Genomic DNA, 15,891 nt, shown 5'->3' with positions numbered 1-15,891 from the left:
ACATGCGTGCATCTCCTGTCAGACAGAAGGAGGCACACTTCACCTTCTCATGTTCTGGCCAGTCCAGAAGCTCCATCGTACTTTCCAGTGTTTTGAACCAGGCTTGAGCATCCCATGGTTCGCTGGTGCCTGAGAAGTTCTCGGGCTTGACTCTCTGCCATTGGATCAGATAGGCTTCTCTCTGTGCTCCTGCTGCTGGAGCTACTGGTGCCGTAGGCTGGACTAGTGGAACGTCTAAGACTACTGGCGTTGCTAAGTTTGGTTCTAGGGTGACTGTGGGAGTATTCTGCTGATTAGCCTTTAAGGTGGCTATTTCCTGTTGCTGTTCAGCTAACTGTTGCTGTAACTGACCCACTAATGCTGTCAGGTCTGGGGGAGGCACTGAACTGCCTGCCTCATGCTGGGGCTCAGTGACAGGTGCCCTTCTAGCTGGGTGTCCTCGTGCCATCTCTAAAGGAACAAAGGACATACATAATTAAAGCATCATGTTTACTTAGCTAATACTATCATGTTAGTTACTATCACAGATAAACATACTCTAGTTATCTACAAACATGAAAGCAATAAACATAACAAAGTGAGAGGTATTCTTACATGGAAGCTGCAGGTTCAATGCTGATGTGTGTGTAGGAAGTATGGAATTTTCTGCTCTGATACCACTCTGTAACGACCCGCCTTCTACTAACTAAGCTGTAAGGCCGATCGTCACATTATGCTGTGCTAACTATTCCCTGACCATCACTAAATCTAGATGCGGAAACTGTACTAATTAAAACTTTGCTAAACTATTATCATTTCTTGATTCAATATGTGCTAAGGGATGTAATCTAAACTATTCATGACATGTTTTACATTCCCCCATTGTTAAGGAATTCGGCTGAGGATTTCTGGCTATTTTCAGGCCTCCCAATCGATCCATTTATCGATTGGAATGGTCGGATCGATCCAGTGATCGATCCAGCACCCTACTGTGCTCAGGGCGATATTCTGGATCGATCGGCTGATCGATCCAGACTGGCCAATCGATCCAGTGATCGATCCCAGAGCCTTGTGTTCGCGACAGAATTTGCTGGATCGATCGAATGATTGATCCAGAGGCCTACTGTTCGCGAGACAAGTTGCCCAGTCGATCGTTCGATCGATTGGAAACCCTCGAATCGATCAGCTGATCGATTCGAGTTTCTGATTTCGTGCCAAAGATCTGATTTCAGCACTGTCTCGTGCCAATCACATACAATAACACCAATAATGACTAAGAAATATCCTACTGATAAATAATTGATATTCTAACATGACATAGTTCACTAGTGCATAGCATTTGAACATTCTAAGGTGCGGAATAATAAAATACTAAAAGGTTCTAATGCTTAAAACAAAGCTCGCTGAAATTCCCTAAGATCTTTATTCCAAACTCCATCCACACACATCTTCATCGTTGCATTGACCTCCAGCCTCCGCTAGTCCATTTTTCCTTTACCTTTGTCTGCAATATAAGGAAAAAATATCTGTAAGCTTGAGAGCTTAGTAAGAAACCATCTACCTCACTAAAACATGCATACGATGCAATTCATGATTTTAAAACATGCTATTTGAAATACATACTGAATATGCTAAGCATGGCATGACATACAACACATAGAAAGCTAACCTGATAATGGCAATAACAGCTAATCATAAACTATCACGTTGTATCAACAAAAAACTAAACTGATAGAAAAGCTGAACTGAGCTAATTCTAGTTAATGATAAAGCTGTACTGAATTCACCTAACTATTTTGTGAGAGTCTGAAAACTGTATAATGTGAAAGCTGAACTAAAAGTCTACATACTACTAAACTAAAACATGGAATTCACACGAAAGCTACTTATACTGCAGGTGAGAGGTTTCTTACCTCGTGCGCTAGTTTTCTTACGAATCTAGTCGCTAGTTTTCCGGTGGAGACTATCTTCTCGACAATCTTCTCGCGTCTATGCGTTCTTCTCGCGGAGAGGAGCGTCCTCGTATCCCTTATGTCGCCGGGAGGTGCTCCTAGAGCCCTTGGCTTGGTGCGCCGAGAGAAGGAGGAGGAGAGGAAGGGGTCGGCAGAAACTAGGGTGAGGAAGGAGATAAGTCACGTTAAAAATAAAACTCCTCACTTAATTCCCTATTTATATTAAGGAATTAATTCCCCCAAACTCTAACTTAAATAAAATTGTTTCCCTTTCCTTTCAGCACGGCCCTGCTGGGTTCACTTGGTTACTAGAGTCCGCTATAAGTCGTAGGACCCAATAGGTCTCGGGTTCAATTCCCGCGTAGGCTATTTTCGTTTTCTATTTATTTTTGCTACTTCCGTTACTCCAAAAATTCTATAAAAATATCCTAAAATTCCAGAAAAATACTAGGATATTTCTAATAATTATTTTGAGAATTTTTGGGCGTTACAATCCCCCATACCTTATAAAAAGTTCGTCCTCGAACTTAGAATAACTCTGGGTATTTCTGTCTCATGCTGGCTTCTGTCTCCCATGTTGCCTCTTCTGCTGTGTGATTTTGCCAAATGACTTTTACTAATGGTACCTCCTTGTTCCGTAATTTCTTAACTGCTCGGTCTATTATCTGAATAGGTCGACTATCATAGCTGAGGTCTTCGCGGACTGGTACCGACTGGGGCTCAATCACCTGGGTGACATCTGGGATATGCTTCTTCAGCATAGAGACATGAAATACATTATGGATGGCTGACATCTCCTGGGGTAGCTCTAGCTCATATGCTACCTTGCCAACTCTTCTGCTGATAAGGTATGGTCCCACATATCTGGGACTTAACTTGCCCTTCTTCCCAAAACGCATTACTCCCTTCATGGGAGCTACTCTGAGGAAAACTGAATCCCCAACTGAAAACTCTAAAGGTCTGCGCCGTGTATCAGCATAGCTTTTCTGGCGGCTCTAAGCTGTCTCTATCCTCTGGCGGATCTGCTGTATAGCTGCTGTGGTATCTGCTACTAGATCTGTCTGAAGCTCTAGTTCTTTCTGTTCACCACTCTCATACCAGCAGATTGGAGATCTACACCTCCGCCCATAGAGAGCCTCGTAAGGTGTCATACCGATAGTGGCCTGATAGCTATTGTTGTATGCAAACTCTGCTAAGCTCAGATATTTGCACCAACTTCCCTTGAAGTCTAGGGCACATGCTCGGAGCATATCTTCGAGTACTTGATTCACTCGCTCTGTTTGACCATCTGTCTGAGGATGGAAGGCTGTGCTAAACTTTAACTTAGTGCCCAACGCTGACTGTACACACTCCCAGAAGTGTGATGTGAATCTGCTATCTCTGTCTGATATAATGGTTCGTGGGACTCCATGTAGTCTAACGATCTCCTTGAGATACAACTGTGCTAGCTGTTCCATGGAGTAGGATATCCTGATAGCTAAGAAGTGGGCTGATTTAGTCAACCTGTCGACTATTACCCAGATGGTATCAAAACCATTCGTGGTTCTGGGTAATCTCACTATGAAATCCATAGAAATGTCTTCCCACTTCCATTCTGGGATCTGAATAGGCTGCAGAACTCCTCCTGGTCTCTGGTGTTCTGCCTTAACCCTCTGACAGGTTAGACAGGTGCTGACATATCGAGCGATGTCTCTCTTCATCCCAGGCCACCAAAAACGTTTCTTCAAGTCCTGGTACATTTTGGTGGAGCCAGGATGCATCGCATAGGGAGTCTTGTGAGCCTCATATAAAATCTTTCTTTATAGTTCCTCTTGATATGGAACGCATAATCTGTCACCAAAGTATAATACCCCGCTATCTGATATTCTGAACTCTCCACCTTCTGATTCTGCTATCCCTTGCTTGATTTTCTGAATTTCAGGATCCTGTTCCTGAGCTGTCTGAATGTCACCAAGCAAGGTAGACTCTAATGTCATAGTAGAGAGCTGCCCCACTATGAGTTCGAGACCGAAATCTGTGATCTCTTTCTGTAGGGGCGGTGACATGGCTGCTAAAGATAATAAGGTAGCACTGGACTTTCTGCTAAGTGCATCTGCCACCTTATTTGCTTTTCCTGGGTGGTAGAGGATGTCTATGTCGTAGTCTTTGACCAATTCTAGCCATCTGCGCTGTCGCATATTCAGATCCTTCTGAGTGAAGAAATACTTAAAACTCTGATGATCTGTATACACTCTGCACTGAGCTCCATACAAGTAATGTCTCCAAATCTTGAGAGCGAACACAACTGCTGCAAGCTCGAGGTCATGAGTAGGATAATTCCTCTCATAATCCTTGAGTTGTCTGGAGGCGTAGGTGATTACCTTACCATCTTGCATCAGCATTGCTCCTAGTCCCAACTTAGAGGCATTACTATATATATCAAAGCTGTCTGTATTCTCTGGTAGAGTCAGAATAGGTACACTGGTCAATCTTCTTTTCAGCTCGCTGAAACTATTCTCGCAGTCCTCTGTCCACTGAAATTTTCTGTTCTTCCTGGTGAGAGCTGTCAGTGGGGAGGCTATCCTGGAGAAGTCCTCTACGAATTTTCTGTAATAGCCTGCTAATCCCAGAAAGCTTCTGATCTCACTAGCATTCTTGGGTCTTTTCCAGTTATTCACAGCTTCTATCTTACTGGGTCTACCATGATACCATCCTTTGAGATGATGTGACCCAGGAAGGACACCTGATCTAACCAAAATTCATATTTCATGAACTTGGCGTACAACTGGTTCTGCTGAAGGGTCTGCAGTACTATTTTCAGGTGCTATGCGTGTTCTTCCTGAGTTCCTGAATAGATAAGAATGTCATCGATGAATACGATAACGAACTTATCTAAGTATTCTCTGAACACCCTGTTCATGAGGTCCATGAAAATAGCTGGAGCATTTGTCACGCCGAAGGGCATGACTACGAACTCGTAATGTCCGTATCTGGTCCTGAATGCTATCTTAGGTATATCCCCTTCTTTAACCTTCACCTGATGATATCCTGATCTAAGGTCTATCTTAGAGAACACTGCTGCTCCCTTTAGCTGATCGAACAGGTCATCTATTCTGGGGAGGGGATACCTGTTTTTGATAGTGACTTGGTTCAACGCTCGGTAGTCTATACACAGGCGCATACTCCTGTCCTTCTTCTTCACGAACAATACAAGCGCTCCCCATGGTGAGTGACTAGGACATATGAAGCCCTTGTCAAGCAGCTCCTGTAGTTGCTCATGAAGTTCTTTCAGTTCTGCTGGAGCCATACGGTACGGCGCTTTGGAGATAGGATTTGTACCGGGAATGAGCTCTATCTCGAATTCAATCTCCCTGTCTGGTGCTAAGCCTGGTAACTCTTCAGGGAAGACTGCTGGGTAGTCACATACGACTCGGACCTCCGCTAGCTATTGGTCCTTGTCCTGGCTGGTACTGACCACGTGTGCTAAAAATCCCGTACATCCTGAATCCATTAATTTCTGTGCCTTCATAGCTGAGAGAAACTTCCTGGCATTTCTCTTGGGTTCTCCGATGAACTCGAACTGTGCTTCTGCTTCAGGTTGGAATACGACTTTCTGTTTATAGCACTCAATGGAGGCACCGTATCTGATCAAGAAGTCCATTCCAAAGATGACATTGTAGTCAGTCATATTTAGCACTGTCAGATCACAAAAGAGTTCTCTGTCTTCTATAATGACTGGCACTGCTCTGAGCCAGTGCGTGGATGCCATAATTTCTCCTGAAGGTAATGTCGTCAGAAACTGACTACTGAGTACCTCTGGAGGTATTGCTAACTTCTCGGCAAACGGCCTGGATATATAAGAGTGGGTTGCCTCAGTATCGAATAAGATAGTTGTACCTTGCTGTAAAATACTAATCTGACCTGAAATAACTGTCGAGGCATTTGCTACTTCCTCTCTGGTGAGTGAGTAAATCCTCGCATTGGTCGTAGCTGGAGGGGCTTCTAGTCTACCCTGGCTGATCTGTGGACCATCCAAAGCGGCCTGCATCTGATGCAACTGTGCTGGCTTGACTTCATACTGAATCGGCTGTGGTGGAGGAAAGCTGGCCTTGTTCGGACACTGCTTGGCCATGTGCCCTTCTTGTCCACACTCAAAGCATCCTCGTGTACCCTTACGACAAACTCCAGGGTGGAATTTCCCACAAGTAGTACACTTTGGATAACTGGGCTGCTTACTAGGTGGTCCTCCTTTTGAGTAACTCCCTGGTTTGCGCTTGTTGCTAGAGTTCCCTTTCCAGTTAGAGTTGTGGCCCTGTTGTTTCTGAGTACCTGAGCCTCCTTGCCCTTTGGACTCTGAGAGGACTTGTTTCTGCTGCTTGATATTATTCTGGTAGTGCTCGGTGGTCAGAGCACTGCTGACTAGTTCTTCGGTGGTTTGCGGCCTATGAATGCCGCCAGCCACGTTCATCGCTATTTCCGGCCTCAGCATCTTAAGCATCAACCGAACTCGTTCTTTTTCTGTGCTGACTAGTTCAGGGCATAGGAGAGCCAATCTGTTGAATTTCTTCACGGCTTCGTCCACTGAAAGGTTGCCCTGGCGAAATTCAGTGAACTTGTCGTAGTGACGGTTCGTGACCCGCATGTGAAAGAACTCCTCGAAGAATTCTTCCTCGAAGTCAGCCCATGTCATCTGATTTACTGGGCGCTTCGCTCTAATTCTCTCCCACCACATGCGTGCATCTCCTGTCAGACAGAAGGAGGCACACTTCACCTTCTCATGTTCTGACCAGTCCAGAAGCTCCATCGTACTTTCCAGTGTTTTGAACCAGGCTTGAGCATCCCATGGTTCGCTGGTGCCTGAGAAGTTCTCGGGCTTGACTCTCTGCCATTGGATCAGATAGGCTTCTCTCTGTGCTCCTGCTGTTGGAGCTACTGGTGCCGTAGGCTGGACTAGTGGAACGTCTAAGACTACTGACGTTGCTAAGTTTGGTTCTAGGGTGACAGTGGGAGTATTCTGCTGATTAGCCTTTAAGGTGGCTATTTCCTGTTGCTGTTCAGCCAACTGTTGCTGTAACTGACCCACTAATGCTGTCAGGTCTGGGGGAGGCACTGAACTGCCTGCCTCATGCTGGGGCTCAGTGACAGGTGCCCTTCTAGCTGGGTGTCCTCGTGCCATCTCTAAAGGAACAAAGGACATACATAATTAAAGCATCATGTTTACTTAGCTAATACTATCATGTTAGTTACTATCACAGATAAGCATACTCTAGTTATCTACAAACATGAAAGCAATAAACATAACAAAGTGAGAGGTATTCTTACTTGGAAGCTGCAGGTTCAATGCTGATGTGTGTGTAGGAAGTATGGAATTTTCTGCTCTGATACCACTCTGTAACGACCCGCCTTCTACTAACTAAGCTGTAAGGTCGATCGTCACATTATGCTGTGCTAACTATTCCCTGACCATCACTAAATCTAGATGCGGAAGCTGTACTAATTAAAACTTTGCTAAACTATTATCATTTCTTGATTCTATTGTTAGGACCAAAAGTAGCTAGAGGGGGGGGGGGGGTGAATAGCTCGTCGCGTTCACTCGGTGCTCTTCGTTGCTTGTTTCTTCTTGGATGTGCAGCGGAAAATACAGAAACAAACACAAACACGCTAACACTAGGATTTTACTTGGTATCCACCTCACAAGAGGTGACTAATCCAAGGATCCACACCAACGCACACACCCTCCACTATGAATAACACTCCTTTATGGTAACTACCAAAGGCGGAGAAGCCCTACAACACTCTCAATACAAGAAGAAGAAAGGGAAATACAAGTTAAGCAAAAGCTTACAAGATGTGCCGTAAAAACCCTAACTCTAACTTCTTCCTCTTGCAATAGATCCGCCTCTTGACTTGGAAAGCCTCCAAGAACCTTCAAGAACTGGCGATCACGTGCTTGTAGAGAGCTGTGGAGGAGCTGGAATGAATCTGAGAAGAGCTCGTGAAGAGATGCCGAAGACCACGCTCGCTGCGGCTTTAAACCCGACGCAGCGGATCCCGATCGATTCGAATGTTCCGAATCGATCGGGAGGCTTTGGATCGATCGATTGATCAGCGCTTCGGGCGAGAAGCGCTGGATCGATCCACGGATCGATCCGGCGCTATCACGCCGGCAAGATCGTCCCGATCGGTGATCGATCGGGACCTCGAATCGATCCACGGATCGATCCGAGCTTCACTGGAAGAATGGATCGATCCACCGATCGATCCACGAAGTCTGAATCGATCAGATCTTGGATTTTGCCCAAAACCAAGTCCCAAACCTCCCTAACCAACATCGGTCAACGTTGACTGTTGGTACATCATGCCTACCATCCGGTCACTCCTTGACTGCCAGACTCCCCAAGTGTCCGGTCAATCCCTTTGACCCACTTGGACTTTTACTCGTCGTGCCAAGTATCCGGTCACTCCATTTACCTACTTGGACTTCCACCAGATGTCTGGTCAACCTTGACCCATCTGGACTTCCTTCCTTGCCAAGTATCCAGTCAATCCTTTGACCTACTTGGACTTCCCAACACCAGATGTCCGATCATCCTTGATCCATCTGGATTTCCTTCCTTGCCTGGCTTCACTCACCAGGACTTTCACCTAGCTTCACTCACTAGGGTTTTCACCTAGCTTCACTCACTAGGGTTTTCCATCTGCCTAGCTTCACTCACTAGGACTTTCTTCTGCCTGGCTTTACTCACCAAGACTTTTCTTCTGCCTGGCTTCACTCACCAGGACTTTCACCTAGCTTCACTCACTAGGGTTTTCCATCTGCCTAGCTTCACTCACTAGGACTTTCTTCTGCCTGGCTTCACTCACCAGGACTTTTCTTCTGCCTGGCTTCACTCACCAGGACTTTTCCATCTGCCTAGTTTCACTCACTAGGACTTCCCAGTCAAGTATCCAGTCAACCTTGACCTACTTGACTCTTCTTCAATCAATATCTTATTGTCAAACATCTAAACCCAAACCAAGACTCAGCTTGGTTACCCAGGTCAACCTTGACCTGAGGGATATTGCACCAACATCTATATGTGCTAAGGGATGTAATCTAAACTATTCATGACATGTTTTACATTCCCCCATGGTCAAGGAACTGGGCTGAGGATTTCTGGCTGTTATCAGGCCTCCCAATCGATCCATTGATCGATTGGAATGGTCGGATCGATCCAGTGATCGATCTAGCATGATACTGTATGCGGAACTTGGGTTGGATCGATCAAGTGATCGATCCAGCACCCTACTGTGCTCGGGGCGATATTCTGGATCGATCGGCTGATCGATCCAGACTGGCCAATCGATCCAGTGATCGATCCCAGAGCCTTGTGTTCGCGACAGAATTTGCTGGATCGATCGAATGATAGATATAGAGGCCTACTGTTCGCGAGACAAGTTGCCCAGTCGATCGTTCGATCGATTGGAAACCCTCGAATCGATCAGCTGATCGATTCGAGTTTCTGATTTCGTGCCAAAGATCTGATTTCAGCACTGTCTCGTGCCAATCACATACAATAACTCCAATAATGACTAAGAAACATCCTACTGATAAATAATTGATATTCTAACATGACATAGTTCACTAGTGCATAACATTTCAACATTCTAAGGTGCGGAATAATAAAATACTAAAAGGTTCTAATGCTTAAAACAAAGCTCGCTGAAATTCCCTAAGATCTTTATTCCAAACTCCATCCACACACATCTTCATCGTTGCATTGACCTCCAGCCTCCGCTAGTCCATTTTTCCTTTACCTTTGTCTGCAGTATAAGGAAAAAATATCTGTAAGCTTGAGAGCTTAGTAAGAAACCATCTACCTCACTAAAACATGCATACGATGCAATTCATGATTTTAAAACATGCTATTTGAAATACATACTGAATATGCTAAGCATGGCATGACATACAACACATAGAAAGCTAACCTGATAATGGCAATAATAGCTAATCATAAACTATCACGTTGTATCAACAGAAAACTAAACTGATAGAAAAGCTGAACTGAGCTAATTCTAGTTAATGATAAAGCTGTACTGAATTCACCTAACTATTTTGTGAGAGTCTGAAAACTGTATATATATATATATATAGGTGAAAATACTAATCATGCTGCTGATGGGCCCGACAACTGTACGTGCTATGCGCGCATCCCTAACTAGACCCGGGTTTGCAAGTCCCGAATTTAGTAGGGTTTACTAGGTTATTTGAACCTAGGGACGACTGTGGGAGCCCAACCCAATGGATATCTAATCCAGTACAGTGCCACTGAGAAAGTAAAATACTGAACATAAGCTAATAAATTCTTGTCTTGCTTTTACTAGGTTGTCTAAACTCAGAACTAGGTTATCTAAACCTAGAGGCGACTGTGGGAGCCCACCCATTGGACATATAGTCCTGTGAAAGATGATGCAAGACTAAATAAGCTGTAAAAATGCTTCTATTGCATTTATCTAAGCTACTAAAATGCCTAAGTTGCATTTCACTGTGCTAAACAATTTAATCGAACACTTGGTATGCGCTAATTCGCATCCTTTGTGTTGAAAGTCTACATACTACTAAACTAAAACATGGAATTCACACGAAAGCTACTTATACTGCAGGTGAGGGGTTTCTTACCTCGTGCGCTAGTTTTCTTACGAATCTAGTCGCTAGTTTTCCGGTGGAGACGATCTTCTCGACGATCTTCTCGCGTCTATGCGTTCTTCTCGCGGAGAGGAGCGTCCTCGTATCCCTTATGTCGCCGGGAGGTGCTCCTAGAGCCCTTGGCTTGGTGCGCCGAGAGAAGGAGGAGGAGAGGAAGGGGTCGGCGGAAACTAGGGTGAGGAAGGAGATAAGTCACGTTAAAAATAAAACTCCTCACTTAATTCCCTATTTATATTAAGGAATTAATTCCCTCAAACTCTAACTTAAATAAAATTGTTTCCCTTTCCTTTCAACACGGCCCTGCTAGGTTCACTTGGTTACTAGAGTCCACTATAAGTCGTAGGACCCAATAGGTCTCGGGTTCAATTCCCGCGTAGGCTATTTTCGTTTTCTATTTATTTTGCTACTTCCGCTACTCCAAAAATTCTATAAAAATATTCTAAAATTCCAGAAAAATACTAGGATATTTCTAATAATTATTTTGAGAATTTTCGGGCGTTACAAACCAAGCTTCAAGGGATGCAAAGAAACAAAGCCTCCTTTCTCTACTTCTTCTCCAAGCAAAATCCGGCCACCAAGGGGTCTCCTAGAGAGTTGATGCCGCCAACCAAGGAGGAAGAAAAGAGGAAGAGGAAGAAGAGAGGGAGGGTTGGCCACCACAAGGAAGAGAAGAGAGGAATACTAGATGTATATCGTTATGAGGTGAGGCACCTTTACCCTCTCTTTTATATTCCTTGGTCTTGGCAAATAAGGAAAGTTTTAATAAAAACTTCCTTATTTTCTTTGCCAAAGAAAGTAAAATTTAATTGATTAAAAAAAAATTCCTTTTCTCTATCAATGTGGTCGGCCACCTCAATTCCTCCAAACAAGGAAAGTTTTAAATACCAAATTAAAACTTTCTAATTTGTTTCTGAAAATTTTAAAATAAAAATTTCTCTTTAAAAATTTCCTTCATGGTTGGTTATAAAAGAAAACTTTTATAAATTAAAATCTCTCTATTAAAACATGTGGATGATTACAAAAAGGAAAGCTTTCTCAAAATTAAAATCTTCATTTCAATCTACAAATAAGAAAAGATATCAAATCTTTTCTCTTAATCTTTTGTAGAAACTATAAAAGGAAAGATATAATTTTAAAACTCTCTTTTAAAATCATAAGGATGGTTATATAAAAGGAAAGTTTTATCAAAAATTAAAATCTTCCTTTTAACTATAAATAAGGAAAGATATCAAACTTTTCTCTTAATCTTTTGTAGAAAACTATAAAAGGAAAGATTTAAATTTTAAACTCTCTTTTAAAACCATGGCTTCCACATAAGAAAAGATTTTAAAAAAATAAAATCCTTCTAATTTATTTTGGTCGGCCACCTAAGCTTGGGTTCAAGCTAGGGCCGGCCACCAACTCACCTTGGTTTGGTCGATCCTAACTTGGGCTCCAAGCTAGGCTTGGCCAGCCACCTTAAGGTGGGTAAGAAGGTGGGTATGGGTGGGTATAAGACTTTATAAATAAGAGGCTACAACAGGGACCGAGAGGAGGAATTGGTTTGGTCTCCCGATGAACTTAGCTTCCCGTGTTCGCCCCGAGCACCAAACTCGTGTTCATCAATAATATCTCATTCCACTAAAGAGTTATTATTGAACTACCGCATCGATCCCATATTACTATATGGGCTCCTTCTTATCATGAGTATGTTAGTCTCCCTGTGTTTAAGATATAAAATGTCCACTAATTAAATGAGTTACTGACAACTCACTTAATTAATATCTAGCTCCAAGAGTAGTACCACTCAACCTTATTGTCATATCGGACTAAGTTCACCTGCAAGGTTTACATGACAATCCTTTTGAGCTCCTCTTGGGGACATCATCATCCTAGATTACTAGGACACAGTTTCATTCTATTATCAACAATACAATATAAATAATACCATTTTCCAACTTATCGGGCCTATTGATTTATTGAACTAAATCACACCCTTTGATAAATTAAAGAAATGAATATTGAGTATATGTGCTTGTTATGATATCATGATTAAGAGCACATACTTCCATAATAACAAAGGTCTTGTATTTTTATGCAGTTAGTATAAAAAGAACTTACCTTAAATGGTCCTGTTCAATACACTCAGAGTGTACTAGTGTAATTTTATAGCAAGATAAACTAATACCAAATTACACTACGACTATTCCAATGGTTTGTTCCTATCCATCTTAGTTGTGAGCTACTGTTTATAATTTATAAGGAATTGATAATATGATCTTTTGTGTGTGACACCATACACCATGTTATCTACAATATAAATTAATTGAACAACTACACTTAGCATATAAATGTAGACATTTGACCAATGTGATTCTTTATTTCAAAATAAATGTTTACAAAAAGCTAGGCTTTTAGTATACACGCTAACACTGAGGTGCCTTTGTGGAGCTCCAGGAATTTAACCCAGAAGTCTTTAGCGGAGTAGTAGTTTCCGATCCGATTTACCTCCTGGGGCGGCAGAACGTTGAGCAAGTGAAATTTCGCCTTTCCGTTGGCCACGAAATTGGCTTGCTCCTTCTTCGTCCAGTTGTATTCTTCTTTGTCTTTTGGCGCTGCATATCCATATTTCATTATTAAAAGTATATCAAATTCAATCTTAAAGAATACCTCCATTCTGCATTTCCACATAGCGAAGTCTCCGTCGAACTTCGGGAGATGAATGTTCGTGCCGGCCATCGTATTGATCTTTGTGCTTTAGTCGGCGGTTAGTCCTTCTGAGGCTGTCGGGCTCTGATACCACTTGCTGGTGCAGCGGGACCGGCAAGAGGGGGATGAATTGCTTGAAAAATAAAAGAGTATACCCTCCTCAAGACTTTCAACTCAAAATAAAAAATGCAACAATAATAAAGTAAACTAAAAGAAAAAGACTCAACAATTTGCTTGGTTACAACCAAGAAAGTTGTTAATCCAAGATAGTAGGAAAAACTATGAAAGTTCTCCTTCTCTGAAGGTGGAGAAGCCTTTTACACACTAGAAGCTCAGAACTATTGCTAGAAATGAATACAGAGTTGAATACTTGATTGATATCTCATTCCTAGGTCCATGGGGTCCTTTTAAAGCCCTGGAAAGTCTATCCCGTAGGTCGAAGACGCCTCCAACTGAGGTCCAAGGCGCCTCAGCTCGGGTGAATGGATAGAACTCTATCCGGTTGACAACGGTCGTTTTGTCCAAGGCTAAGGCGCCTCAAACAAGCATGAAGGTGCCTTCAAGGTGGAGGCGCCTCCAATACTTGATGAAGGCGCCTCCAAGGTGGAGGCGCCTCCAATACTTGATGAAGGCGTCTCCAAGGTGGAGGCGCCTCCAATACTTGATGAAGGCGCCTTGAGCTTCATTTTCATCTTGTTTTCTCCTTTGTTTTGACTTTTGAAGCTTCATGCATTTGGTTGATTTCGGCCAACCGAAATAGGACTCACCCGAACCCAATTTTCGGCCTTTTCCTCGAGCAGTCTTCCGTCCCGGCTTTACGTCCCTCGAACGTCGTGCACGTTCTTCTCACCCACCGGTGTACTCTTCCGCAGCTCTCTCATCCTTCGGACGCACCGAGCCCGTCGGCTTCCTTCCCATGCCGTCCTTCTCGTTAGCTGCGTCTTCCGCTCGACTTTCTGCGTTCCTAAGCTCCTGCACACTTAGACACAAGGATCAAATAATAAACATGACCTAACCTAACTTAGTTGATCACATCAAAATAATCACGGGGTCCAACAATAATTTATTATATGCGTGCATTTTTAGAATTTAATTGGATCGTATTCATATACACCGAACTAATTACAGCGCGGCACTCCTGATTATGTAGCAAATTGAAGTTCATTCTTAGTGTTCACAAATTCAAGTTTAATTTCCAAATATATATATATATATATATATATATATATATATATATATATATATATATATATATAAATATATAGATATATATGAAATGTATATATATCGTGTTGGACCCGGCCTTGGGACAGGTCACGTAAACAAACCGCTACGTGTTTTAATATTAGGAAATATAATTAGAATCAACGAGAACATATGTATATAAGCCATGCACGCAATAGCTAAGTGTAAGCATTACTGAATCATCGATCGGCGTTGAACTTGTAAATTTAGCTTTGCCTGCAAATGACTGCCCAGTTGTCATCATGTTCTTTCTTTTTCCTCCTCCTCCTCTTCGTCTTCACGTCGCCACCGGTGGCCATGGCTCGCCGGACTAGGTTCTTGCACTTGAACTTCTACCTGCACGAGATCAACCCCGGCGTGCCCAACTCGACGATGATCTTCGTTGTGAATGAGCACCGGAGCAGCGGCTTCGGCAGTGTGTTGATCTTTGACAACGTTTTCCGGGTGGGGGTGCAGCCAGACTCCCCCTTGCTTGGCCGGGAGCAGGGCCTCGGCGTCGGCTCAAATTTGCAAGTCTACTCCGGCATAACGGCCTTGGAGTTCATCTTCACCACCGGCAGGTAATTAAAAGTTAAGAACATAAAAAAAAAATAAACAAATGATTTCTGGAAGAATTTAACAGTTTGAACCGATCGATCGAAAAGGTACAACGGGAGTTCGTTCGCTGTGTTCGGGACGGTGACAGGCGGGGCCATATCAGACCGGACCATCATCGGCGGCACGGGGAGATTTCGGATGGCAAGAGGTTACATTTTGGGCAGGGTGGCTGCCACCACCAACACGACCACGACTTGGGAGATGAACGCCTATATTGCGGCCCATCGATCCTAGACATTAATTAATTTAACTAACTAATTAATTAATTAATGAATCTCGTAATAAATTCTTTACTCGATGTTAGTCATTATATTTAATCAATGTTAATGATCAACCTTGCTTGTTAGGGATCTTGAGGGCGATCGACCTTTGACGCGTAAGCTAAGTCAAGACATGTATCCCTTTCAAATAAATAAATGTCGCTCCTTACATTGAATCGGCCAGATACATTAAATTAATTCTTTGTTGCTTACAATTTTTTTTTTCTTTTCAAAATTAGATTTGGATGTCATGTGGTAGAAAAATACGATGATATTATGGACAAAAATATTTTCTATGAGGTTACCTAGATGCTGATGACATCAATCATTATTATTGTCTCAATCATTCATTCTTCTTTTACCATATTAATTTCAAAAGATAAGTTCAAATAATAAAATAACAATCATATTAATTTCAAAAGATAAGTTCAAATAATAAAATAACAATCAAATCTTATATAGATCTTTTTATATCATTGAGTTATATATTTTACTATATCATTAT

At 42.6% G+C, this 15,891-nt stretch overlaps 1 protein-coding gene across 1 annotated transcript; it reads left to right on the top strand.

Annotated features, from left to right (window-relative positions):
* The first annotated feature begins 14,751 nt into the window (after positions 1–14,751).
* On the top strand, positions 14,752–15,562 carry LOC121993813 (dirigent protein 22-like). Its single transcript, XM_042548116.1, has 2 exons — positions 14,752–15,089; positions 15,174–15,562. Exons 1-2 carry the CDS (start codon positions 14,752–14,754, stop codon positions 15,358–15,360), a joined length of 525 nt encoding a protein of 174 aa, XP_042404050.1. The 3' UTR covers positions 15,361–15,562.
* The last annotated feature ends 329 nt before the right edge of the window (positions 15,563–15,891 follow it).

This window comes from Zingiber officinale, chromosome 6A (assembly GCF_018446385.1).
Source record: "Zingiber officinale cultivar Zhangliang chromosome 6A, Zo_v1.1, whole genome shotgun sequence".
NCBI classification, from domain to species: Eukaryota; Viridiplantae; Streptophyta; class Magnoliopsida; order Zingiberales; family Zingiberaceae; genus Zingiber; species Zingiber officinale.
The sequence above is the reverse complement of the archived record's forward strand: the minus strand, read 5'-3'. Positions and strand labels throughout refer to the sequence as shown.